The sequence below is a fragment of the Cinclus cinclus genome, chromosome 24, assembly GCF_963662255.1.
Source record: "Cinclus cinclus chromosome 24, bCinCin1.1, whole genome shotgun sequence".
In the NCBI taxonomy this organism is placed as follows: Eukaryota; Metazoa; Chordata; class Aves; order Passeriformes; family Cinclidae; genus Cinclus; species Cinclus cinclus.
In genome coordinates, this window is record NC_085069.1 from 6,572,934 (window position 1) to 6,599,000 (window position 26,067).

The 26,067-nt window shown below is 53.5% G+C and overlaps 1 protein-coding gene across 2 annotated transcripts; it reads right to left on the minus strand.

Annotated features, from left to right (window-relative positions):
* Window positions 1-4,924: 4,924 nt before the first annotated feature.
* SPOP (speckle type BTB/POZ protein) lies at window positions 4,925-24,341 on the minus strand. 2 transcript variants are annotated; one of them, XM_062508314.1, is made up of 10 exons: window positions 24,161-24,341; window positions 18,806-18,938; window positions 17,536-17,657; window positions 16,049-16,200; window positions 15,112-15,239; window positions 12,231-12,408; window positions 11,680-11,735; window positions 11,159-11,281; window positions 8,770-8,912; window positions 4,925-6,817 (listed from the first exon to the last, which is right to left on the minus strand). In XM_062508314.1, exons 2-10 carry the CDS (start codon window positions 18,881-18,883, stop codon window positions 6,673-6,675), a joined length of 1,125 nt encoding a protein of 374 aa, XP_062364298.1. In that variant the 5' UTR covers window positions 18,884-18,938; window positions 24,161-24,341; the 3' UTR covers window positions 4,925-6,672. The 2 variants fall into 2 exon arrangements, with proteins under 2 accessions (XP_062364298.1, XP_062364299.1); XM_062508315.1 differs by lacking the exon at window positions 24,161-24,341 and having other exon boundaries at window positions 18,806-18,939.
* Between the last annotated feature and the right edge of the window lie 1,726 nt (window positions 24,342-26,067).

The following is a 26,067-nucleotide window of genomic DNA, read 5'->3' on the forward strand; positions in this document are numbered from 1 at the left end:
GGAGCTGGGGAGGAGTTCTCCCACACGGGGATGAGCGTTCCCATCCTGACGGCTCCGGGGATGGAAGGGAGCCGGGATGGGCAGCGGGGCTCTCCCCACGCCGGGCCGGTGCCGCGGGGGCTTCGGGGACTCGGAGCCGCATTCCCGGGCGGAGCGATCCCGGCGGAGCGGGCGCAGCGAGGAATCCACGCGGCTCTCCCGGGCACTGATCACACCCTGCTTCCCTTCCCTTCCCTTCCCTTCCCTTCCCTTCCCTTCCCTTCCCTTCCCTTCCCTTCCCTTCCCTTCCCTTCCCTTCCCTTCCCTTCCCTTCCCTTCCCTTCCCTTCCCTTCCCTTCCCTTCCCTTCCCTTCCCTTCCCTCATCCCTGTCCTGCCCCGGTCCTTTCCCTGATCCCTTCCCGGACCCTTTTCCCGACCCCTGCCGGCTCCCAGCTCCCAGCTCCCCCATTCCCAGGAAGAGGGAGGGGAGTGGGGACGGGAGCCCCGACCCGGGGATTCCATTCCCGGGGATTCCATTCCCAGGGAGGGAACAGAAACTCCCCCACGCCGCCCTGGGCCGGGAATAAAACGTTCACCGTGGCACCGAGGCAGGGCCGGAGTTTTTCCTGGAAGTGTCCAGGGTTGGGAATGAGGGATGGCCACGATCCAGGCCCAAATCCAGCTCCTTGCAGGACCTGGGAATGGGCTCCAGCTTTGGGCTGCCAGGACCTGCACTCCCAGGCTCCCTTCCCGGCTGCTGCATATTCCAAATTTCCTCTCTTGCTCCAGGAATACAAACCCCAGGCTCCCGTTTTTGAGGTATTCCGAATTTCCTCCCTTTCTCCAGACATCCAGATTTCAGTCTCTCACCTCTTTGGGCATTCCCAGCTGCCAGGTATTCCAAATTCCCGGATATCCAAATTTCAGGCTCCTATTTTTGGGGCATTCCCACCTCCTCCCCTTCCCAGCCATCCAAATTTCTGTCTCCCACTTCCACTGGCATATTCCCTCCTCCAGAAAAGACCAAAAAAAAAAAAAACAAAAAAAAAAACAACAAAAAAAAAAAAAACAAAACCAAAACACCAATTCCCTTCCCTTTTCCCCCAAACTCCCCTAATCCAGAGCACCAGGCCAAATCCAAAAATCCTCCCAATCCTCACAGGACAGGTCCTGCCCTCAGAGCAGGGTTTGTACTTCCCAAAATTTCTTTATTCCCCAAATAAATCCCTTCTCCAGAGCTCTGGGAGAGCTTTGCTGGCTGCTGGCCGAGTTTCAGGATGAGCTCCCACATCCAGCCAGGAGCTGCTTCCCAAAATCCACGGAGCCTCCACAATCCATGAGGAGATTTTTTTTTTCTCACGAAGCCCCGAAAGTTTGAAAAAGTTCCGGGAAATTTCGCGTTTCCAGGAAATACCGGGAGCGACGTTTGGATTGGGGAGGGAGGGGGGAAATGTGGGGAATTAAAAAGAGATTCCCTAAGAATTCGGGTTTGCTGGAGGAAGGAGACACACAAAAATAAAATGAAAAAAAAAGCGTTAAAATCTCATTGAGGAGACACAAAAAAAAAAAAAAAGGAAAAAAAGCCCAAAACCAAAACCGCACAGAAGTTGGAGAAATTGGGAGCAATTCCAGAGAGTCGCCGCCGGGAGAAGCCCCGGGAGCGGGAGGAGGCTCCGAAGGATGCGGAGCCGCGGTTTCTAAGGAGACCAGGACGGGCCATTATTCCAGCCTGGAGAGCAGAATTCCTGCTCCGGGAGCTGCATCAGGACCAACAACGCCCCAGGAAAAGAAAAACCGCATCCAAATCCCGCATCCCAAACCCCAAACCCACCCCCGGGAGCGCTGGGGGAGGCGAAGCGGGAGCGATTATCCGTGGAATTCCCGATTATCCCTGGAATTCCCGATTATCCCTGGAATTCCCAGTGCTGTTACTCCACAAGGCAGCCCGCGTCTGATCCAGGAGTGATCCCGGTTTTCCCGATCAGAGCCGGATCCCAAAGCCCGGCCCTTCCCTCCTGCTGCTGCTCCCAGATCAAATATTCCCGGTTTTCCAGCAGGTTCTGGGATTGTTTTCCCTCCCATCCATGGATTGTCCCGTGGCGTGGTGGAGGAAAACCCTTGGGAATCCCATCCCAAACCCTCTCCAACATCCCAGAGTGGATTTTTGGGAGGAAGGAAAGGAAAGGAAAGGAAAGGAAAGGAAAGGAAAGGAAAGGAAAGGAAAGGAAAGGAAAGGAAAGGAAAGGAAAGGAAAGGAAAGGAAAGGAAAGGAAAGGAAAGGAAAGGAAAGGAAAGGAAAGGAAAGGAAAGGAAAGGAAAGGAAAGGAAAGGAAAAGGAAAAGGAAAGGAAAAGGAAAGGAAAAGGAAAGGAAAAGGAAAGGAAAAGGAAAGGAAAAGGAAAGGAAAAGGAAAGGAAAAGGAAAGGAAAAGGAAAAGGAAAGGAAAGGAAAGGAAAGGAAAGGAAAGGAAAGGAAAGGAAAGGAAAGGAAAGGAAAGGAAAGGAAAGGAAAGGAAAGGAAAGGAAAGGAAAGGAAAGGAAAGGAAAGGAAAGGAAAGGAAAAGGAAAAGGAAAGGAAAGGAAAGGAAAGGAAAGGAAAGGAAAGGAAAGGAAAGGAAAGGAAAGGAAAGGAAAGGAAAGGAAAGAAGCTCTCAGGTGCTCCCACATGGATTCCCAAAGGATTCCCACGTGGATTCCCAAAGGACTGGGATGCAATCCCAAAGGAAGAGGGATGATCGATGGCTCCTGCCAGGTTTTCCGTGCCTGTGGTGCCTTCTCCAGCTCCAGGGACTCCTCCCGAGGCTGCAGGATGTGCCTGCATCCCCTGGGATCAGGGAATGCAGATCCTGGGAATGCTGGAGCCCAGCACGGAGCATGCCAGGATCCACAGGCAGGATAACGGGAGAGGGAAATTCGGGAGGATGGAAAACACAATTCAGACCTGGAAAACAAACAAGCAGGGAAAGCTGTCGGGGACAGGAATGGAAAACTCCTGCAGCTCCTGCTCAAATCCCTCCAGACTCCAACTCCTCAGCAGAGAATTCCCAGCTCCGTCCCAGCCCTGCCTGCAGTGGAAACTCCTTCAATAATTCAGGATCGCTGCGGAATGCTCCAGGCTCTGGGGGAATGGCACGGGAAGGGGGGGATCGAGGGATCCCATCCCATTCCAGGATGGCTCCTGGGTTTGGGAGCCAAATTCCGTGGAATTGTGGTGGCTGTGGAAATGCAGGAGTGCGGGAGGAGGGAAGGCTCCCTCATTCCCAGGCTTTTCCAGCATCTCTGCTCCCAAACTGCATCCAGAAATGGCCGCTCCCGTTTCCCACAGGAGGGGGGAGTCCCACAGAGTGCGAGGGAAATGCCGCGTTCCAGGCTCTGGGATGTTGTGCCCTGTTCAGGAGAACGCAATTCCAGAGGCAAACCCGGGGAAGAGATGGAACTAAAGGAGATTCCTGCATGGATTCTGGCCAGGGAATGAGGGATAAACGAGGGACAAGGCGGCCCTGGAGCGTCCTGGGGATCTCCCGGTGTTTTCCAAGCCTTTGGAATTGCAGCCTGGTTTGAACTCTGCTCCCTCTCCTCACCTCCAGGATCTGACACATCCCCTGGATGTGGAAACCCAGCCTGGAATCTTCCCATTCCATCAACTTCCAAAGCCCTAAAAACATCTGCTCCCATCCCCCCTTTTTTTTTCTTTTTTCTTTTTTTTTTTGTTTTCCTCGAAAGAATTCCATAGAATTCCAGAGCCATTCCTGGATTTTTTCCTCATCCCCTTGGATGTCCCCAGATTTTGGGATGCTCCAGCACTTTACCACGGGCAGGGATTTGCTGATCCCAGCCCTGGTTCACAGCAAACATTGGGATCTTTCTTTAATTAAGGTTGGGATTTTTAATTAACGCCCTCCTCGGCTTGCTGGGCTCAGCCAGATGGAGCTTAATTTAATTAGGAGATTTTAATTACCCATAATAGCAGGATTTACAATCCAGGGGTACAAGAGAGGTTTTGGGATCGGCCCCAGTTCCCCTCTGGGATCAGGGAATGTTGGGCACTGCTCACCATGCCCCCAAATTCCTGGATTTCATCAACAATTCCAAGGGATTTTTCCATGATCCCCTCCAGGATTTGTGGGATCCAGGCCTGGAGCAGCCACACCCAAAGGAATCCCTTGGAAAATCCAATCCCAGCATCCCAAAAAATGCTGAGCCTGGGAGGGACCTCCAGGGCTTTTTTGGGACCCCAGGAGCTGGGGCTGTCCCAGTTCACCCAGTTTGACCAGTTTATCCTCCACCAGTTGGATGAAATCCTCACCTTTTCCTGCTGTTCCTGGGGAAATCAGGGATCCAGGGACCTGTTCCTGGGAGCAAGAGGATAAAAAATAAATAAGTAAATAAAATAATAAACAAACAAACAAATGAAAATAAAACAAAAATAATAATTAAAATACATAAAATAAAAATAATAAAACTAATAAAACTTAGAAAAATAAAAATTAAATATGTAAGAATATATAACATATATAAGATAGTAATACAGTAATAGTAATATAATAATAGTAAAAATAATAATAATATTTTCATCCTCTCCCTCTCTGATTCCTCCTCACTCCATGCCATAATTCCCCTGCTCTCCCAATTAACTCCCCCAATTATCACAGCTCCTCCAGGGATTTGAATAATTCAATCCCAAGGCTGGAACCCCAATGGAAGGAGCAGCAAAAATCCCAATTCCAAAACTGGGCTGGATTTCTCTGCCCACGCTTTGCCCAGGAAACTTCAAAAAGCCAAATCCTAGGGAGCTGCTCCTGTTTATTTCTCCAGTTTATTTCCCCCATTATTTCATGTGCTGCTCTTTTATTTTCTCTGTTTTCTCCCAGTTCCTTTTTCCTGCCCCACTCAGGGAAGTTCTCTCCTCCTTTCTGTGCATCCACAGCACTCTCAGCTTTAAATTAAAATTAAATTTATATTTCTATTTCAATTAAACGTAAATCAAACACACCCAAGAATCTGGGATTGCCAAATTTCCTGCAGCCTGAGCCTGGAATTGCAGCCAAGGAGCCAAGTGGGCAGCAGGTCAGAAAGAATAAATAAATCCAACCAAACCCTCTCTAATTAAATGTCTTAATATTAAATTAACTTCAAAAAAAGGTCATTAGGAACAAGTGGGGGGATTTGGGGCACCAGGATGGAGATGGAGGAAAATGGAGGGAGGATTTCAGATCCCTCTGGAACTGCTCCCGTTCCCCTCCCAGGGGATTTGGGGACCCAGGGCTGGAATCCTGCAGGAATCATTAAAAACTCTGCAATTTTGGCCTCACCTGTAAGGAGAAACTACAGATTTGTATTGAAATTCCCTGTGCAACATTCCCAAAAAAAAAAAAAAAAAAAAAAAAAATCTCTCCTGGCTTCCAGGAACCAGCAGGGACACAGAGGAGAACCTGAAGAAGCTTAAAAACAGGAATTAAAAATAAAAACAACGAAAAGAAGAAGGCCAGAGATACCACAGGGTACAAAATAGGAATTATTTATATTTTTTTTTTTTTTTCCAAATGAAAAACAAAAAAGATTTCCCAGCTATTGAAAGATCTCTGCTGTAAGAAGTGACTAAATAGAAAGGGACAGGGCTGGCCCCAGACAGCCAGACCAGGTACAAACAGTGTAAGAACCACGGGGACGTCGCACGCAGCAGTGAAATTCAACTTGGGAGGGGCTTCGGGGTTGGGTTTTTTTTTTTTTTTGTTTTGTTTTGGTTTTTTTTGTTGTTGTTTTCATGAAAGAAATCGGGAGGAAAGGGGAAATAAAGCAGGGAAAAATGCCCAGAACATTCCCCACAAGGTTTAAAACAGAAACCGTCGGTGCCGCTCTCGGTCCTCTCCCAGCACAGCCCCTCGTGCTGAGCTCTGATTTCTCACCTAAAGGGGCTTTTAAACTTTTTTTTTTCCTTTTTTTTTTTTTTTTTTTTTTTTTTTTTTTTCTCTGTTTGCAATGGACACACAAGTGCTAAAACAGCAAATTCAGCTCCTGGCTGAGGGGCAGCAGGACACAAACACCACGTCCAGCTCTGCTCAGCTCAGCTCAGCTTGGCCCACCAGGACTTTGGGAACCAAAGTTTGCCATAAATATTCCTGGAGCTCCCCCTCGGGGGGACATTTCCTCCCCACAAAAAAAACAAAAACAAAACAAAACAAACAAACAAAAAAAACAAACAAAAAACCCCCAAACAAACAAAAACAACAAAAAAAAACACCCAAACAAACAAAAAACCAACCAACCAAAAAAAAAAAAAAAAACAAAACAAAAACAACCCACCCCAAACAAACAAAAAAAACCCCAAAACCACCTCGGTGGAAGTTCTGCCCTTCAAAAGTCCTCTCTGGCCCCGGGCATCCCCCCCCCACACACAGAGCCCCCGGGGGCAGGATCCCCAGCCTGGAGGGGCCTCAGGCGGGTGCAAGGGAACACAACAGACACAGGGAATCGCAGGAACAGCCCCCGAGCCCACCCTCCCCCCTTTTCCCAAAGTTTCTCGGTGCTGTTGGACAAAGTCTGGAGTCACACGGAGCAGCAGCCTCTTCCCCCCAAGAACAGAGTCCAAGCTCTCCGCGGGTCTCGCCGGGCTCCCCGCTGGTCAAAGGGCTGGGCAGCAGCGGCGGCGCAGCCGGGGCCGCTTCCAGAAAAGCTCGGGATCAAGGGGCCGGCTTTAGGATTGCTTCAGCCGCTTGCGGGGCGGGCCCAGGAACGGGCACTGCGCCGAGGCCAGCGAGCGATAGGCCTCGGCCACCAGGTGAGGGTGGGACACCACCATGGACTTCCAGCCAGACGTCTCCATCACGTCCGAGGCGTGGCTGCAACGCAGGAGGGAAGGGGTTAATGGGGAACCGGGAACAGGGACTGGGGGGACTGGGGTTAATGGGGAACCGGGAACAGGGACTGGGGGAACTGGGGTTACTGGGGGACTGGGAGTAGGGACTGGGGGAACTGGGGGAACTGGGGTTAGGGACTGGGGGACTGGGAATAGGGACTGGGGGAACTGGGGTTAGGGACTGGGGGACTGGGAATAGGGACTGGGGGAACTGGGGTTAGGGACTGGGGGAACTGGGGTTAGGGACTGGGGGAACTGGGGTTAGGGACTGGGGGAACTGGGGTTACTGGGGAACTGAGAATAGGGACTGGGGGAACTGGGGTTAGTGGGGAACTGGGAATAGGGACTGGGGGAACTGGGGTTAGTGGGGAACTGGGAGTAGGGACTGGGGGAACTGGGGTTAATGGGGAACCGGGAACAGGGACTGGGGGGACTGGGGTTAATGGGGAACCGGGAACAGGGACTGGGGGAACTGGGGTTAATGGGGAACCGGGAACAGGGACTGGGGGAACTGGGGTTAATGGGGAACCGGGAACAGGGACTGGGGGAACTGGGGTTAATGGGGAACCGGGAACAGGGACTGGGGGAACTGGGGTTAATGGGGAACCGGGAACAGGGACTGGGGGAACTGGGGTTAGTGGGGAACTGGGGTTAGGGACTGGGGGAACTGGGGTTACTGGGGGACTGGGAATAGGGACTGGGGGAACTGGGGTTAGTGGGGAACTGGGAGTAGGGACTGGGGGAACTGGGGTTAGTGGGGAACTGGGGGAACTGGGGTTAGGGACTGGGGGAACTGGGGTTACTGGGGAACTGAGAATAGGGACTAGGGGAACTGGGGTTAGTGGGGAACTGGGGTTAGGGACTGGGGGAACTGGGGTTAGTGGGGGACTGGGAATAGGGACTGGGGGAACTGGGAGTAGGGAGTGGGTTAATTGGGTTTACTGGGGAACCGGGTTTAGTGGGGAACTGGGTTAGTGGGGAATTTGTAATAGGGACTGGGGGAACTGGGGTTAGTGGGGACCTGGGAGTAGGGAGTGGGGTAATTGGGAGATGAGAGACTGGGATAACTGGGATAAGGGGCTGGGATAACCAGGAACAAAGCAGGATCAGGGGCTGGGATAACGGGGAACAAACTGGGCTGAGGGAGCAGGATAATGGGCACAGGCTGTTCCCTCCAGGCTCTTCCCAAGGGCCTGAGGAACTCGGGGTTCCTCCTCCTGGGCTCCCTCGGGTGTCTGGGGGCTCTGGCCCCGTTTCAGGAGGAGAAGCTGCAGCAGATTCCAGGTGGGATGGCAGAGCACAGAGCTCATCCCAGCTCCTGGCACAGGGAGGGTTTAAATCGATATAAAAAGCAGGGAGAGAGCTGCACCCAGTGACAGAAATGTTCCATTTATTAAAGTTTGGCAGGGATTTTCCATCTGCTGCTGGATGGAGAGCTGCAATCAATCCCTCAGCATCAAATCATGGAATGCTTTGGGCTGGAAGGACCTAAAAGCTCATCCAGCTCCCCGGGCAGGGACAGCCTCCTGCTATCCCAGCCTGGCCTGGGACACTTCCAGGATGATTCCAGGATCAGAACTCCCTGATCCCTGCCTACCTGCAGCTTCTGCTGATCCCTGGAAGCTCCAGAGCAGCTCACAGGCTGTTCCCAGTCTGGAGAGCCCCAGAGAACAAAGCTGAGCTGGGTTTGGGGACAATTCCAGATGTGGAATGCTGGATAAACCATGGATCACAGGGAGGGAACTCAAAAACAACAGAGCAGAACCTTCCCTGCAGGGGCCAGCACGGAGTGGGAGCCCTGCTGCTCCCAAGGAACATTCAACAACAAATCTGGAATCTTGGGGTTGGGAAGGAGCCCAGCCTTGGTTTGTCTGGAGTGAGGGGGGAAAGAGAGGGGAAAAAGAAGAGTCTGTCCATCCTGGAACAATTACTCACTAATTAATGAAGTCCACAGCCTGGGTTTTGAGCTGGTCTGCGCTGTGCAGGTCAGCCAGGATCAGGATCTCAGCTGCGTTCTCCACGGACAGGTTACTGCAGAGAGCATCCTCACACATCACCTTGAGCCTCTCCAGGGCATACTGGGACAAAACCATGGAATTACCCCTGGAATTACCCCTGGGAACTGCCCAGGGCATCCTCACACATCACCTTGAGCCTCTCCAGGGCATACTGGGACAAAACCATGGAATTACCCCTGGAATTACCCCTGGGAACTGCCCAGGGCATCCTCACACATCACCTTGAGCCTCTCCAGGGCATACTGGGACAAAAACATGGAATTACCCCTGGAATTACCCCTGGGAACTGCCCAGGGCATCCTCACACATCACCTTGAGCCTCTCCAGGGCATACTGGGACAAAACCATGGAATTCCAGCAGGGAATTCCCTGGGGGGGGGGGGGGGGGGGGGGATCCTCAAGTTCTGCTCCTCCACCTATTTGTAGCCAGGAATGTTCTGTGCCCTGGGCTGGGATTCATTTGTGGGATCTTTGCTGTGGGATCAGCTCCATCACTATGAACTGATTGATTGATTGATTGATTGATTGATTGATTGATTGGTTTTAGGCTCTGAGTGAGAATTCCCTGCTAGGATTGGATTTAAAGGCACAATCCCAGCTCCTGAACCCCACTTTGCCTGAAGCCTGGCTGGTAACACAGGCAGAGCACTCGGGAGTTTTCTCTGGTAAATTGAGAGGGCAAATCAAATTTCTTTGCTAATGTGGCTCAATAAATAAAGCAGTTTATGGGGCCAGCCATGAGTTTGGATAATTGCCTGTCAGAGCCTCAAAATGTAACAAATAAAGCTGGGCACTCTCCTGCTGGAGATGGAATATTCTCCTCCATGCATCCACTTTTTAGTTCCATTTTTGCTACAAAGAATTCATTTTTAATTATATTTTTGGCCCAGAGTGGCCACTGTGGGCTCTCAGCAGCAACATTTCCCCTTCCTCCTTTTTTAAATTCCTCCTCTTTCCTCTCAGCCTCCTGCACTGGGAGCTCCTGAAGTTGAATTTTGGTTGGTTTTGGGCTAATTACAGCTTTTCCCTAAGGGACAGCAGAGCTCTGAGGGAGCTGCTTCAGTCCCTGGGGTAAATACTGCCTGCTTGACATGATTTCCTAGAGGAGTTCTTTATTCCCTCTTTTTTTTTAATTCCTGCTTTTAAGGCCCACAAAGAGTTGGAAATGGAAAGCAAAGCTGTGTTAGGAGGCAGAAAAATCAGAATTAAAGCTCTGCCTGCCCTCAGTGCTTTCCCCCCAGGCAATACCTTGGAATCCTGGATAATCCTGGATAAATACCAGGAATCCTGGGCGTGGCTATGACCAACCCTGGAATCTCCTGGGATCCAATTCCCACCTCAATCCTGGCTGGAATGGAGCTTTTCCCTTCTCAGCCACCCCTGGGATGGAGCCCAGGGACCCAGAGGGACACAAAGCACCCCCAGCCCAAATCCCCAGCACAGAATCTCAGGATTCCAGGAGCTGGGGAAAATCCAAAGATTCCAGAGACTGCACCAGGTTCTCACCCCCAGGGCAGGAGTGAGAATCCTGCAATTCTGAGCCGTTCCAGGGATAAATTCCAGGATTCAGGCTCCAGATTGGATCTTTCCCCAGCACTGAGTAAATTTTAAGAGGGGGGGGGGGGGGGGGAAGAAGAAAAATGGAATAGTTTGGGCTGTAAATTATGGAATTGTAGGGATTAACAGAGCTCTCACTTCCATCACTGGGGCTCCAAAGGGGAAGGGGCAAAGCCCCAGGGAATTCCAGGAGAGCCCCAGGGAATTCCAGCAGCTCCCAGGAACAGCAGGGACTGGCATTGCAGTAGGAAAAGCAGCACCACTTCCCACTCCAGGATTTCCAGAGCCTCAGGGCTGACAGGAGGCAGGGCAGGAGCAAAACTGTTTGTCCAGACTCAGCACTGCTCTGGGGATTTGGGAATAACCACATGGAAAAACATCCCTGGGCCCTGCTCTGTAATTGTCTGCTCAGCCCAGCTCAGATCATGCTGAACAGGCTCTTCTGGGAGCTCCCAAAAATCCTTAAAAATGAGCAGTAGAGCAAAAAATTCCTGCTGGTTTAATGGGAAGATCTGCAGCAGAGTCCTCTGGAAGCTTCAAAAATGCTTAAAAATGAGGAGTGGAGACAGAAATTCCTGCTGGATCTCCAGATGTTTTCTCTGTCAATCTGATGGTCCAGGTGTGTGCCCAGGTTTCCCTGCAAGCCCCAGTTCCAAGGAGCCTGCCCACCCCAGGGCTCTGGGAGCACTGTGGAAAGGAAATCCCACGGCATTCCCAGCCCCCCCAGTATCCATAAATCCTGAATTTACCTTGTCAGCAGCAGCCAGCAGATCATCTGCCATCTTGTCCAGGTTTGGGGCCTTCCCAGTGTAAATGAAACACATCATTTCCTTAAACACCTCGGGCTCCACATCGTTGATCTCAACCCGGTTCTGCAAGGGGAAAAAGGAGATTTTTGGGGTCTGCCAAGAGGCTCCAGGGCTCCTCCTACCCCAAAAGCCAGCAGTGTCACAGGGGAAGTGGTTATAAGGTGTTGAACTTGAAAAAGAAAGGGGATGAAAGGAGAGGGGAAAGGCGAGTGGGAAAAGGAGGGCAGGAAAAGAGAGAGGAAAAAAGGGGAGGAAAAGAAAATACTTGGATGGAGTAAGAAGAACTCTAAGCTGTATCCCACATTCTCCCTGTTCCCCCAGCCCCTTTCCCAAAGGAACAAAGGCACAATTGATGCCAGATCCCTCTTTTCCTGCTCCCTGTGTGAGAGGAGCAGTTCCAGGTGTCAGGGGGGAAGCCCTGACAGGAACTGAGCAGGATCCCCCATTTCCTCAGGCCTCACCTTTTTGCTCTCCTCCATCTCGTGCTCGAACATGGCGCTGAACACGGGCGATCGTGCTGTGGGGAACAGAGCTCCTTGGGAATGCTGCACTCCCTGGGAAGGGCTGGATGCTGCTGCCAGCACCTCCCCAGCTCCCTGCACTTCCCACCAGGCTTTCCCAGATTCCCCTGGATGCCTGAAGTGTCCCAGGCCAGGCTGGACAGGGCTGGGAGCAGCCTGGAAGAGTGGGAGATGTCCCAGCCATGGATGAGCTCTGAGCTCCCTCCATCCCAATCCATTCCCCCCATCCCAAACCATCCCCTCTATTCCCTGACCCCAATCCATTCCCTGATCCCAATCCCCTTCCTGGCACCCCTCACCCCCAGGACACCCCCAGGTACCTGCCAGGGATGAGCTCTGTGGCTCCATCCCCCCCATTCCCTGATCCCAAACCCCTCCCTGGCACCCCCAGGACACCCCCAGGTACCTGCCAGGATGGCTCTGTGGCTCCATCCCCCCCCATTCCCTGATCCCAAACCCCTCCCTGGCACCCCCAGGACACCCCCAGGTACCTGCCAGGATGGCTTTGTGGCCCTTGAACTCCTGGCCAGCCACGCAGAGGCAGCAGTCGGTGAAGCGCGAGTTCTCCCAGAGCCCGCCCAGCTCGTCGGCCAGGCGGCACTCGGGCACCTTCACCATGTTCATGGTGTTCTGGCCAGAGATGTTCACCGAGTCCTGCACCACGCTCACCTGGGGACAGCCACGCTCAGGGACAGCCCCTGGGCCTGCACGGCTCTGCTGCAGGCCAGGCCAGGGCACCCACACACCTCGGGGGCACCTCAGAGCACCCACACACCTCGGGGGCACCCACACACCTCGGGGGCACCTCAGAGCACCCACACACCTCAGAGCACCCACACACCTCGGGGGCACCCACACACCTCGGGGGCACCCACACACCTCAGGGGCACCTCAGAGCACCCACACACCTCAGAGCACCCACACACCTCAGAGCACCCACACACCTCGGGGGCACCTCAGAGCACCCACACACCTCGGGGGCACCTCAGAGCACCCACACACCTCAGGGGCACCCACACACCTCAGGGGCACCTCAGAGCACCCACACACCTCAGGGGCACCCACACACCTCAGGGGCACCCACACACCTCGGGGGCACCCACACACCTCGGGGGCACCTCAGAGCACCCACACACCTCAGGGGCACCCACACACCTCAGGGGCACCTCAGAGCACCCACACACCTCAGGGGCACCCACACACCTCAGGGGCACCTCAGAGCACCCACACACCTCGGGGGCACCCACACACCTCGGGGGCACCTCAGGGCACCCACACACCTCGGGGGCACCCACACACCTCAGGGGCACCTCAGAGCACCCACACACCTCGGGGGCACCCACACACCTCGGGGGCACCTCAGAGCACTCACACACCTCAGGGGCACCCACACACCTCAGGGGCACCTCAGGGGCACCCACACACCTCAGAGCACCCACACACCTCAGAGCACCCACACACCTCGGGGCAAGGCACCACCCTCAATTCAGACACAGGAGGTTCCCAACTCCTCACTTTTAAAGGATGCTCTGTGGAAATCCCTATACCACCCCAAATCCCAAATGTCAGCAGGTTTCCCTCTCAGCCCGTCCATGCAATCCATGGTTTCTGAAGGAAGTGGAACTGGATTTTTGTTCTTTCCTGATTTTTTCCAGATACCACACCTGACCCAGTTTCTCTTTCCATTACTGTGAAACCTCCCTGATCAATAATGCAACAGCCAGCACCCCGGGGGGAATGAGGGACCCACAGAGCCCAGCTCAGACCCCACAGGGGCAGTGTCTGACCCCTCAGTGCCCTCTGCTTCTCCTTCCAGGAGTTAAACACCCGAAAACACAACCAAACCCCACTCCAGGGGAGTTTAACACCCGAAAACACAACCAAACCCCACTCCAGGGGAGTTAACAAACCCCAGCTCATGCTGACAATGAGGGAGAGCTGGAGAAGGCAGATTCCCAATCCCTGCTCCAAAGGTGAGGAATCTCCTCCAGAAAGGCCTCGTTAGGAGCCTGTACAGTACCAACCCCGTGCTTAAATCCCAGCTGCAGCAGAGGCCAATTAGCAAAGCTCAGTGATTAATTGTGCCCTGCTGCAGCCAAGGGGGGCTGACAGGGAAGCAGAGGTGAGGCCATTCCCTGGATTTGCTGCCCTGCCCAAGGGAAATTCCAGCTCTGCTCAGGACCAGTGGTCAAGGGAGAGCAAGGACAGACGGCGAAGCTCCACACGGTGGGAAAGGGGAAAGGAAAAAGGAAAGAGAAAATAAAAGGAAACAAAAGAAAGAAAAAAAGGAAAGGAGAAAAGAAAATAAGGAAAAGGAAAAGAAAATAAGGAAAAGGAAAGGAAAAAGGAAAGAGGAAAGGAAAAAGGAAAGAGGAAAGGAAAAGAGCAAAGGAAAAGGATCCCAGCCTCAGATGTCAAACTAGGCAAGGATTTGCTTCTGCCATGCCAGACTCTCCTTTCTCCTCCCATTTTGTGTTCAAGGAAGGGCTCCCTCCATCCCTAGGAATTTCTGCTGCTGATCAAACACCCTTGAGATGTTTGTTCATTTAAACATGTGCATGATTATGATGGCCAAAACCTGAAAAAAACCCACCCCAAAAACAAACCAATCCCCCCCCTCCCCCAAAATCCCAGCTGTTAAAGGACTTTGAAGCCCTTCTTTTATTCCTGAAAGGAAACACAGCAAAAGAAAAGACTCCCAGTAAAAAAAACAGTGCAGGAGATGCAAGGAGAGAACAACTTGTTCTGCTCTCCTCTGGCAAGAAGAAAAAAAAACAAAAAACAGCTCCAGGAAGGAGTTTGCAGTTAAAAAGACAATGGGAGTGAGGTAGAAGAAGCTCTGAAGACACTAAATTAGAGTTTCTATTTGCTCATTAAGGTTTTCCAACTTAAATCTCTGGGTTTGGAAATAACTGGCTGCATCTTTGCCTGGAATAGCACAAGGAAAATAATAATGGTGTTTTAGATAAACACGAACACCATGAGCAGAAGATGCTGATTACTGTAAAATCCCCTTTTCTCCCATTTTTTTCTTTGCTGGCTGTGCAGACACATTGAAGGAAATAGAGAGAAGCTCTCCTTCATTGAGCAGGGCAGTTGTAGGCTGGGATTATCCCAAGTGAGCCCTAAATCAAGGAGCACAAACAGAGGGATGGGAACACCAAAGCACTGAGAAACGATCATCAAACCTGCCCAATTCCCATCTCCATTCCAGGGAAAACTGAGCAGGAAGCAGAGGGATGAATCAGGCAGGGAAAAGGCACAGCCAGAGCAGGCTCAGAACATCCAGCAGTGAGCCTGAGAGCCAGGTGAGGGAAGGGCCAGCCCTGCCTGGGGCTGCAGGACCTGTCCAGGGCTGGCAGCAGGGCTCACCTCACAGAACAGGGTCAGTTTGTCATCTGGCAGGAGCCCGTTGGCCTCGTCCAGCAGGAAATCTCTCCTGATGAACTTCTTGAAGCCCCAGTCCTTGCCTTGCACGAAGCGATAGGCGCGCTGGCTCTCTGCGGGACAGAGCCGGCTTCAGCCAGGCCGGGGGCACAGCAGACCCCAAAGCCTGGCCCACAGCACCCCACAGGGGTCTCACCCATCCACAGGGGTCTCACCCATCCACAGGGGTCTCACCCACCCCAGGAGGGTTTCCCTCACCCATCCACAGGGGTCTCACCCACCCCAGGAGGGTTTCTCTCACCCCAGAGGGGGGGGGTCTCACCCATCCACAGGGGTCTCACCCATCCAGAGGGGTCTCACCCACCCCAGGAGGGTTTCCCTCACCCCAGGGGGGGGGTCTCACCCATCCAGAGGGGTCTCACCCACCCCAGGAGGGTTTCCCTCACCCATCCACAGGGGTCTCACCCATCCCAGGAGGGTTTCTCTCACCCCAGAGGGGGGGGGTCTCACCCATCCAGAGGGGTCTCACCCACCCCAGGAGGGTTTCTCTCACCCCGGGGGGGGGGGTCTCACCCATCCACAGGGGTCTCACCCATCCAGAGGGGTCTCACCCACCCCAGGAGGGTTTCCCTCACCCCAGGGGGGGGGTCTCACCCATCCAGAGGGGTCTCACCCATCCCAGGAGGGTTTCCCTCACCCCAGAGGGAGGGGTCTCACCCATCCACAGGGGTCTCACCCATCCCAGGAGGGTTTCCCTCACCCCAGAGGGGGTCTCACCCATCCACAGGGGTCTCACCCACCCCAGGAGGGTTTCCCTCACCCCAGGAAGGGTTTTCAGTCACACAAAGAGGGGTTTCACCCATCCCAGGAAGAGTTTCCCTCACCCCAGAGGGGTTTCTCCCACCCAGAGGGGTTTCCTCACCCATGGCCTTGGTCTCCTCTCCCTTGGCATTGAGGATGGAGAACTTGAACTTGGCCCTGACCTCGCTCTTGGGGCAGCTCACGAGCAGCAGGTACAGGGACAGGTAATCCTTGCTCTCCTCGTCCAGACCCTTGGGGTTCACACGTAAACACCTGCAAAAGGGGCAGGGGCAGGGATGAGCTCTGTGGGATTCCCACACCTGCAAAAGGGGCAGGGATGGGCACTGAGGGATTCCCAAACCTTCAGAGCAAACAAGGGCTGGTAACAACCCCTGAGCCCCCAGGGAGCACGGGGTTGGGTGAAAGGAGCAGAGCTGGGGTACAGCTGCACCCCACACTGAGGAAAACACTCAGGGATTCTGGGCAGCCCAACAAATCCTCAGGGAGAAGGGCTGGAGTCACTGAGAAGCCCCCTGGACACCAATCCTCACAAAGGAAAAGTGAAATAAATCAAAACTGAGGGAATGGGTTGGAAGAACGGCAACAAAAGCAGGGGAATGTTTGATAAAATTCCACAGGAGGCAACTGCAAGGAACAAGGGATTGCTGGAAGGCTGGTGGTTCTTAAAAAAATAAAAACAACCAGGGTTAAAAGGAAAAACTCCTCCTGTGTGAAGAAAAGGCAGGAAGAGGCTCTTCCATGACCTGAAACCTGACACAGAATCCAGCAAGAACAAAAAGCAGACAGATAATGAACAGCTCCCACACACAGGGACCAAATGCACAGATCCAGATGTTGCAGGGAGGGGACAAAGGTGACAGGAACAAAGGCAGGCCAAGGAAAGCACAGCTCTGCCACCCAAAGGAAGAGAACTCTCACTGTATCCCATGGATACAGCTCATCCTGGAGCTGCTTCCTCACTGTTTGTGCTGAAAAGGGAAATTCTGAACTGCTCAGCATCAGGATAAAAGCAGGAATCAGAGCCCAGGGATGCAGCAGGACACAGGTTCTGAGCAAAGTCCACTCTGAGTTACTGGAAATCACTGAGGCCTCAGGGAAGATAAGGGAGGTTTAGAGGAAAGGGAAAGGCCCCAAATGAGGTCATGCTGAAGAGGCAGCAGCTCCTGGGCAGGAGCAGTGAGAGGACATTGGCACTTCTCTCATCCCTGTGTTCTCCACAAAAAGCTGCCACTCATAGAAAGGGAATTCACAGCAGGAAAAATTCCCTTTTGAACCCCATGGAACTGGGAGGGTAAAATGGGCTGTGCACCCTCCCAGCCCCACGTGCACTTGGCACAGAAATCTGTTTTGAAGGTAAATAAATCTGGTTTGGTTTGTGTGCAAACACTGCTGAGGAACTGGGGCTGTGCTGGGAGGGTAACGATGTTCCCATGGATTCCCTGTGTTCCAAAGGCCACCCCAAAAATGAACCCCTCTCCTGGATGTTCCCATGGATTCCCTGGGTCCCAACCCCCAAATTCCCAAAGCTGAACCCCTCTCCCTGCTCTCCCCAAACCCCCAGTGCTGAACCCCTCTCCCTGCTCTCACCACTTGAGTTTGTCGTTGGCCCCAGAGGAGAAGGTCGAGCTCTTGATGACCTCCCCCATCTCCTCCCGGCAGAAGCTGAAGTTGTTGATGGTCCACATGTAGGAGAACTTCACCACCTTGATCTGAGGGGAGAGAATGGGAGCTGAGTAACTGCTGTGTAACTGCAGTGTGTGATTGCTGTGTAACTGCTGTGATTGCTGTGTGTAACTGCTGCTGCAACTGCCACAACTACCCTGTGGTAACTCTGTGTGTAACTGCAGTGTGTGATTGCTGTGAGTAACTGCTGCTGCAACTGCCACAACTACCCTGTGGTAACTCTGTGTGTAACTGCAGTGTGTGATTGCTGTGAGTAACTGCTGCTGCAACTGCCACAACTACCCTGTGGTAACTCTGTGTGTAACTGCAGTGTGTGATTGCTGTGAGTAACTGCTGCTGCAACTGCCACAACTACCCTGTGGTAACTCTGTGTGTAACTGCAGTGTGTGATTGCTGTGAGTAACTGCTGCTGCAACTGCCACAACTACCCTGTGTGTAACTCTGTGTGTAACTGCAGTGTGTGATTGCTGTGAGTAACTGCTGCTGCAACTGCCACAACTACCCTGTGGTAACTCTGTGTGTAACTGCAGTGTGTGATTGCTGTGAGTAACTGCTGCTGCAACTGCCACAACTACCCTGTGGTAACTCTGTGTGTAACTGCAGTGTGTGATTGCTGTGAGTAACTGCTGCTGCAACTGCCACAACTACCCTGTGTGTAACTCTGTGTGTAACTGCAGTGTGTGATTGCTGTGTAACTGCTGTGATTGCTGTGAGTAACTGCTGCTGCAACTGCCACAACTACCCTGTGGTAACTCTGTGTGTAACTGCTGTGATTGCTGTGTGTAACTGCTGCTGCAACTGCCACAACTACCCTGTGGTAACTCTGTGTGTAACTGCTGTGATTGCTGTGTGTAACTGCTGCTGCAACTGCCACAACTACCCTGTGTGTAACTCTGTGTGTAACTGCAGTGTGTGATTGCTGTGAGTAACTGCTGCTGCAACTGCCACAACTACCCTGTGGTAACTCTGTGTGTAACTGCAGTGTGTGATTGCTGTGTAACTGCTGTGATTGCTGTGTGTAACTCCCAGTGCGTAATTCTGTGTGTGCAACTGCTTGGTGTGTAACTGCAGTGTGGAACTCCCCGTGTGTGGAACTCCCCGTGTGTGAACTCCCTCCCAGCAGGCCCCAAGCCCACTCCAAGTCCCCAGAGCTCAGCATTCCAGGGCATCTGACCTGTGTGTAGCACCAGCTCTCGGCCACCGGCCCGCTGGACATCTCTGCCGGAGGGGGGGGACTGGGCACCCGGGACATCGCCAGCTTGGGAACGGGCAGGGACACAGGAGACAGGGAACGGGGTCAGCTGCACCTGGGGGGGGAGAGAGACCATTAACAACCACCACCAACCATCAACAACCATCAACAACCATCAACAACCATCAACAACCATCAACAACCATCAACAACCAGCCTGGGAACGGGCAGGGACACAGGAGACAGGGAACGGGGTCAGCTGCACCTGGGGGGGGAGAGAGACCATTAACAACCACCACCAACCATCAACAACCATCAACAACCATCAACAACCATCAACAACCATCAACAACCAGCCTGGGAACGGGCAGGGACACAGGAGACAGGGAACGGGGTCAGCTGCACCTGGGGGGAGAGAGAGACCATCAACAACCACCAACAACCATCAACAACCACCAACAACCATCAACAACCACCACCAACCACCACCAACCATCAACAACCATCAACAACCAGCCTGGGAACGGGCAGGGACACAGGAGACAGGGAACGGGGTCAGCTGCACCTGGGGAGGGGGAGAGAGACCAGAAACCATCAACAACCAGCACAGAAATGGGAGCCCAGCTGCACCTGGAGGGCACAGAGACACAGAAACAGTCAGAACTGAGGACAAATCAAACCAACTCAAGGGCCTCAATTTCTCCCCTCCAAACACCTGCAGAATGTGATGTGACATCGAGAAGGCTTCACTGAAACATTTCCACCAAAAACAAAGCACCCCCGAGCCCAGCCTGGAGCCAGCACTGAGGATTTGGCAGAGGGAAGAGCCTGGGCTGAGCCTTCTGCTCAGGGCTTTGTGTCCTGCAGCACCTCACACACCACAGGGACAGCAGGGAAAGCAGGCAGGGATTTTGGGACTGGCCACCTGTCTGCACGCTGAGCAACAAGATGGTCAGGGATGGAAAGGCTTCAGCAGGAGGAGTAAATAAATAAAGCATGAGAGCAGGTTGTGAAACTGGATTTTGTTGTTAAAGTTGCAGTAAATTTCAGTGATTTAGTTTTTAACTAGCATGTTTTTACTCGTTGCCATACAAGGTGTTCTGATCTCTGAAAATGCAGATTTTATTTGAGAACAGTATAAAAGTATGGATGGGAAAAAAAAAAAAAGACATGGAACTGATTTAAAATAACCTTGGAATCCTCTGAAACAACTCTCTCCACACGTCCTTGACAGAGAATGCTCCATAGTCTGGGTTTGCCTGCTCAGGACACCTCAGATATCACCAGGTGTCACCTCCCCAGCAGTGCTGGCACCCCCATCCTGGAACTGGATGGAAAAGCACGGCAGGTTTGAGGGAAATATTTGGGAAATAATTCAGATATCATGGCTCAGGAGAGGCAGGCACAGGCAGAAATATCAAAACACAGGAAACAAAACTGCAAATATTATTTTATGGCCCTGTGTGTACAGTGGGAGTTTGCTACTCCTTGGCTATAAATAACAAATTCCTGGCTCGGGACAGAGTTAAAATCAGAGCGATTCTCACCCCAGTGTCGAGCACTTCCAGATGGAGACCTTGGATCCGCACAGGAAATGTTCCCTTGTCACCCTGCCCTGCCAAAGTCCCCTCCCTGCTCCACAGCTCAGCTCCGCCCCCGGCACGGGAGCCCCTGCGAGCCCCAGAGCTCACCTGGCACAGGTGAGCACAGAAACTCCACAGAGAATCCCGGCACACAGCCTGAAATCACCGCAGGTTTGCCCCCAAAATCTGTCACCTTCTGCTTCTCAGGAGAAACCAACGCACTCCTAGGCTTCAGGGAAAGGGAACTGAGGGAGGAAAGGATTCCAGAAGGAAGGAAATTTTTAATGGAGGGTTTCAAAAGTTCAGTGGCTGCTCCTGGGGACATCAAAGCAGCGAAGAGTGCCCGGGAAACAGGCAGGGAGAGAATGGGAGCAGGAAAAACAAGGGATGAGCTCCCTCACCTCCTGCATCCTTCACAGGGCTGGAAAAGGAAAAGGGGAAAAAAGGGGGAAAGGGGGGGGAAACGAGGGAAAGGGCAGAGCTGAGGGGATGGGATGGGGCAAAGGGGCTGGGAATGACCCAAAATGTCCCTGAATGGATGCAATTAAATGTCTCTATCCTGAGCACTCCAGTGTATTTTCACCAATATTCCTGACCTTGCATCTAAAATTAGCCCATTTCAGATTAACCTCTGGACTTGTGCTGTGCTTAATTCTGTCCCAGGTGTGCACAAGGCCGTTCTCTGCTGCTGGAAAATTATTTATCACCAGTTGGATCAAAGTTGCTGTGTTTAATTCACAGCCCGAGTGTGACACCAGGCCCAGCCTTAAATGCACAACTTAAACCTTGTGTTTGTGCCTAAAGCCATTCTTAAACCCTAGACCAGAACCTTCCCACGAGGATCTGTAACACAGGCTGAGAAAAGCTGAGCCGAGGTCTTAATAAGAAAAGTTCAGCCTTATTTGCTCTAAAATCAGCAGATTCGTCTGCACCCATGGCCAAAGCAGCACCTTCCAGACGGAAATGTTTAATCCCTGCCATGATCCTGACTCGATGCACTCCACAGATGCCTACAAATAAACTTTATAAACTCCACAGATGCCTAAAAACAAACTTTATCAACTCCACAGATGCCTAAAAATCCCTGGAGCTCTGAGGCCAGCGACACCTCAAATCCCAGCAGTGCAAGCCTTGCCTGCAGCCAGAGAATTCCCTCCCGGGACACCCAGGAATTCCCAAGAATTCCCCAGGCACTGGCCACAGTTGGTGCTCTGGTGCTTTTACAGCCCTAAAAGCGTGGAGGGAAAACCCTAAAACAGCCCCAGCCCCTTCCCCCAGTTCCAGCTCCGTTTTTTCCTGCTCCTCAGCAGCCCAGAGACTTCCAGAACCCCTCGTGGAACAGCACAAAACCCACAGGGATCACCCCCAGCTCCCATTCCTGGGAGCTCCCGGAACCCCAGGGATGTGCCCATTCCCTGGGGAGCTGTTCCAGTGCCCCACCGCCCTCCGCGGGAAGAACTTTTCCCTAAAATCCACCCTAAATCCCCCAAATCCAGCCCAAAGCCCTCTTGACACAGCCCTCGGGTGCTGTCCCTGCTCAGCAGACAGAAGAGCTCAGCACTCGATTATCACTCGATTGTCACTCAACTTCTTCCCTCCACAGTGAAAGGACACTTAAAAACACCCAAACGACAAAAAAAAAGAATCGAATCTATTTCCAGATCAGCCTCTGAACTGCTCCTCCACCTCCTGGGGGTGCAGCCACCTCAATCCCACAGGTTCCTGCCCCGCCTGGTGTTTCTGGACTTGGCCACTCGTTTTTATTCCAGGGCTCTCAGCTCGGAGCACAGACACCTGGCAGCTCCAGCGCTGGGAAAGGAGCAGCAGCTCCCTCAATAAAAGGGGTTTGGCCCTTCCCCTTTGTTTATTTTGGGCTTTCTCCATTTTCTGACGGGTTCTCGCTGTGTTTCCTCTCCTCACCGAGCAGCAAACCCCAGCAGAGAGAGGCTGGAGGAACCAGCGAGATCTTACATAATGCTCCAGTGTGCAGCAAATCCAGCCGGGAAGGGAGCAGGGATCCCACACAATTCCCGAGGAATTCCCACGGAGCAGGAATCCTACAGAATTCCCGAGGAATTACAAGGATCAGGGATCATAAACAATTCCCAAGCAATTCCCGAGGAGCAGGGATCCCACACAATTCCCGAGGAATTCCCCCAGCACCAGGAACAGGAGCATTCCCAGCTGCCTGCCCCACGTGGCAGGGAGAACACTCGGAACTGGGATGACCCCGAGTTCTCAGGGGCCAGGAATGAGCAGCAAACCCCACAGGGAAACGCTGGAGTGAGGCTGGGACTGGAAAACCCCGCTGGGAACAAGCTCGGCTCCCAGTCCCTGCCCTCCCAGATTAACCCCAGAGCTCACCCCACGCTGCCCCAGTGGAAACTGGGACAGGAGCTGCAGGGTTAAGTGGGTTTAACATTTATCAGGGATCTCGGCAGCACCGGAGCCTCCTCCACAGCAGGAAACTGGAGTGAGGGTGGCAAAAAAACCCCTGTTTTTTAAAAGCACTTGGGTGTGGGCTGGGCCAGCAGTGATGCCCTCAATTTAACCCCACTCCCTGACCTGTATTTGTGCCCAAATCCCCGAGATTTTGGGGAGAAAAGGGGTGGATTTAGAACAGGAACTGCTCTCCAGGCTGTCCAACGTGGGAGCAGTTTCCATTTGATGGGGACAGCTCTGTATCACTGTCTTCTGCTGAGCAGGGACAGGAGGGCACCCTCTGAGCACTTTCTGCCGCTGGGCTGTCCCGAGCTCAATCCCATCCTAACGAAGTACCAAAAAGGGAAAAAAAAAGAATCTGTTTTTTTCTTCAGGTCACAACAAAACAAGGGGCAAAATGACACCAAATCATTGTGGGGAGCTGGTTGGAAAATGTCACTGAAAGAGAAATTAGGTGGATGTTTTTCTTAAATAAATCAGGGTTTAGAGTTCTGTTTTATAAAGCATAAATAAGTCTTATCCTCCAGACTCTCACAACAAGCCACTACTTAGAACTCCAAAGGCAAAGCGAGAAAAGGAGGAAATGAGGGAAAAGTGTTTCTTTTCTTATGAGGGAAAAGTGTTTCTTTTCTTGATGTCAGGACGATGCTCTAGAACCACAACACAAACACATTCAGCAGCGCTGAGTTGGAGAGCTGACAGCAGATCTCATCACACCTGAGGTTTTTCCTGCCCCTCTCAGAACTCCTGTCAGACCCAGACAATTCCGTCTCCCACTCCAGGCACTCTGCTTTCCCTTTGGAGCACAGGGAATGCGGACGATGCTTGGCAGCAGCACCAGCAGCGCTCCAGGATGGCCCCAGCTCCCCGGGAAAGGGAATTATTTCCCTTTACCACACTGCAGGATGATGCACCATTTCCTCCAAACAGCACCACAGGCCCGACACACGCCTGGGGAGCAGCAGGCCCGATCCCGGCTCTAATTCCCACCGAGCCCGGCTTCTCTCCTGCCTCGGGAAGATGCTCAAGGTCCCAGGCCAGGTCACAACCTGTCACCCCTCCCCGCCCGATGCTGCTCCTCATCCCAGCGCTCCCACTCCGGCTCGCTTCCCTTTCTCCCACTCGTGTTCCCTCACCCGGCTCCAGACGCCCCAAAGCCCCTCTCCCCCAGCCTGGCTATCTCCAGGAATGCCCTCTCCATGTTTTTCCCCAACTTTTCCCCGCTACCCCCCCCCCCCCCCCCCCACCTCCCGTCCCTCAGGCCCTGCGCTCTCCCCCCCCCACCTCACAACTCCTTCCCCTCCGCTCTCACCTCGCGGCCCGAGGAGCGGCCCCACCGGCGGTGCGGCGCTGCTGGGAGGCCGGAGGGAGGCGGGGAGCTCTGTCCGGGCAGGTGCGGTGTGTGGGGACGGCCCCCGGACCCCGCAGCCCCCTCAGGAGACCACCAGCAGCTATGGATCACTATTTGGCAGCATGTCCTCCCGGGCCGGTCTTCGCCGAGCGCAACTAGGGGATCACTATTGCGCAGGTGCCCGCAGCAGCTCAAGGCGCATGCGCGCGGGGCCGGGGCGGCGGGGGGGGCCGGGATATGGCGCTGCCCTGCGCTCCCCTCACGGCCGCGCACGCGCAGCGCGGGACTGACGCCGATGGCCACGCCCACCGCCCTTTATAGCCGTGCGCCCGTCGCGCGAGAGCTGTCCCGGCCGGGCCGGCTGCTGCGCACGCGCCTTCCCTCAGTCCTCTCTTTGTGGCAGGTGCCGTCCCTGCTGCGCTTTCACAAACAAATCGCTTTGTGGCAGGCGTGCCCTGGCGGACCTGCCCCTCCTGCTGCCCCGCCGGTGAATGCTCGTCTGGCGGCGCCGCCTCTCTGTCCCCGTGCCGTTCCACCGCCACTACGTCTGCCACAGAGCCCAGCCCCAGACGGCCCTCGCAGGCGACACCGCCTTTCCCCCATCTCTAGGGTGCTTTCCAGGGCTGCCATCGAAATTTTCCTCACGGCTCCATGAGAGGACACCTGCCTGAGGGAATGGCGGGAGAGATCTCCCCTCACAGACACCTTCCTGAGGAATGGCGGGCACCATCTCCCCTCACAGACACCTTCCTGAGGGAATGGCAGGAACCATCTCCCCTCACAGACACCTTCCTGAGGGAATGGCGGGCACCATCTCCCCTCACAGACACCTTCCTGAGGAATGGTGGGCACCATCTCCCCTCACAGACACCTTCCTGAGGGAATGGTGGGCACCATCTCCCCTCACAGACACCTTCCTGAGGAATGGCAGGAACCATCTCCCCTCACAGACACCTTCCTGAGGAATGGTGGGCACCATCTCCCCTCACAGACACCTTCCTGAGGAATGGCGGGCACCATCTCCCCTCACAGACACCTTCCTGAGGAATGGTGGGCACCATCTCCCCTCACAGACACCTTCCTGAGGGAATGGTGGGCACCATCTCCCCTCACAGACACCTTCCTGAGGGAATGGTGGGCACCATCTCCCCTCACAGACACCTTCCTGAGGGAATGGCAGGAACCATCTCCCCTCACAGACACCTTCCTGAGGAATGGTGGGCACCATCTCCCCTCACAGACACCTTCCTGAGGGAATGGCGGGCACCATCTCCCCTCACAGACACCTTCCTGAGGGAATGGCGGGCACCATCTCCCCTCACAGACACCTTCCTGAGGAATGGTGGGCACCATCTCCCCTCACAGACACCTTCCTGAGGGAATGGTGGGCACCATCTCTCCTCACAGCTCCATGAGGGGACACCTTCCCGAGCGAAATGCCAGCACCATTTCCCCTTCCCTCACGGCTCCATGAGGGCCAGGCTGCCCGAGGGAATGGCAGCTGCTGTTTCCCCTCACAACTCTGCGAGCAAGCGTTACCAAAATCCTCCAAAAACATCATGAAAAATAAAGACTCCACCCCTGTTTTTTGGTGTTATCGACTCAGGCCTTGCCTTCGTCTTTGCCCAGGGTCGTGTGTGGCTGACAAAGTTCCCCCACACCCATGCTGACACAAAACTTTTTTACTTATTTATACATTTTCAGCAAAGGAAGCAATTAATTAATTAATTAATTGGTACGGATCTTCTCTGCTACTTCGTAGTGGTTTGTAACCAGTGAGGCAGAGATGTCATTGTCACCAATCCTTAATTACCTGAATATTTGTAAAGAAGCTTATCCAGAGCCAGCCTTCCCCTCCTGCTGCTTCT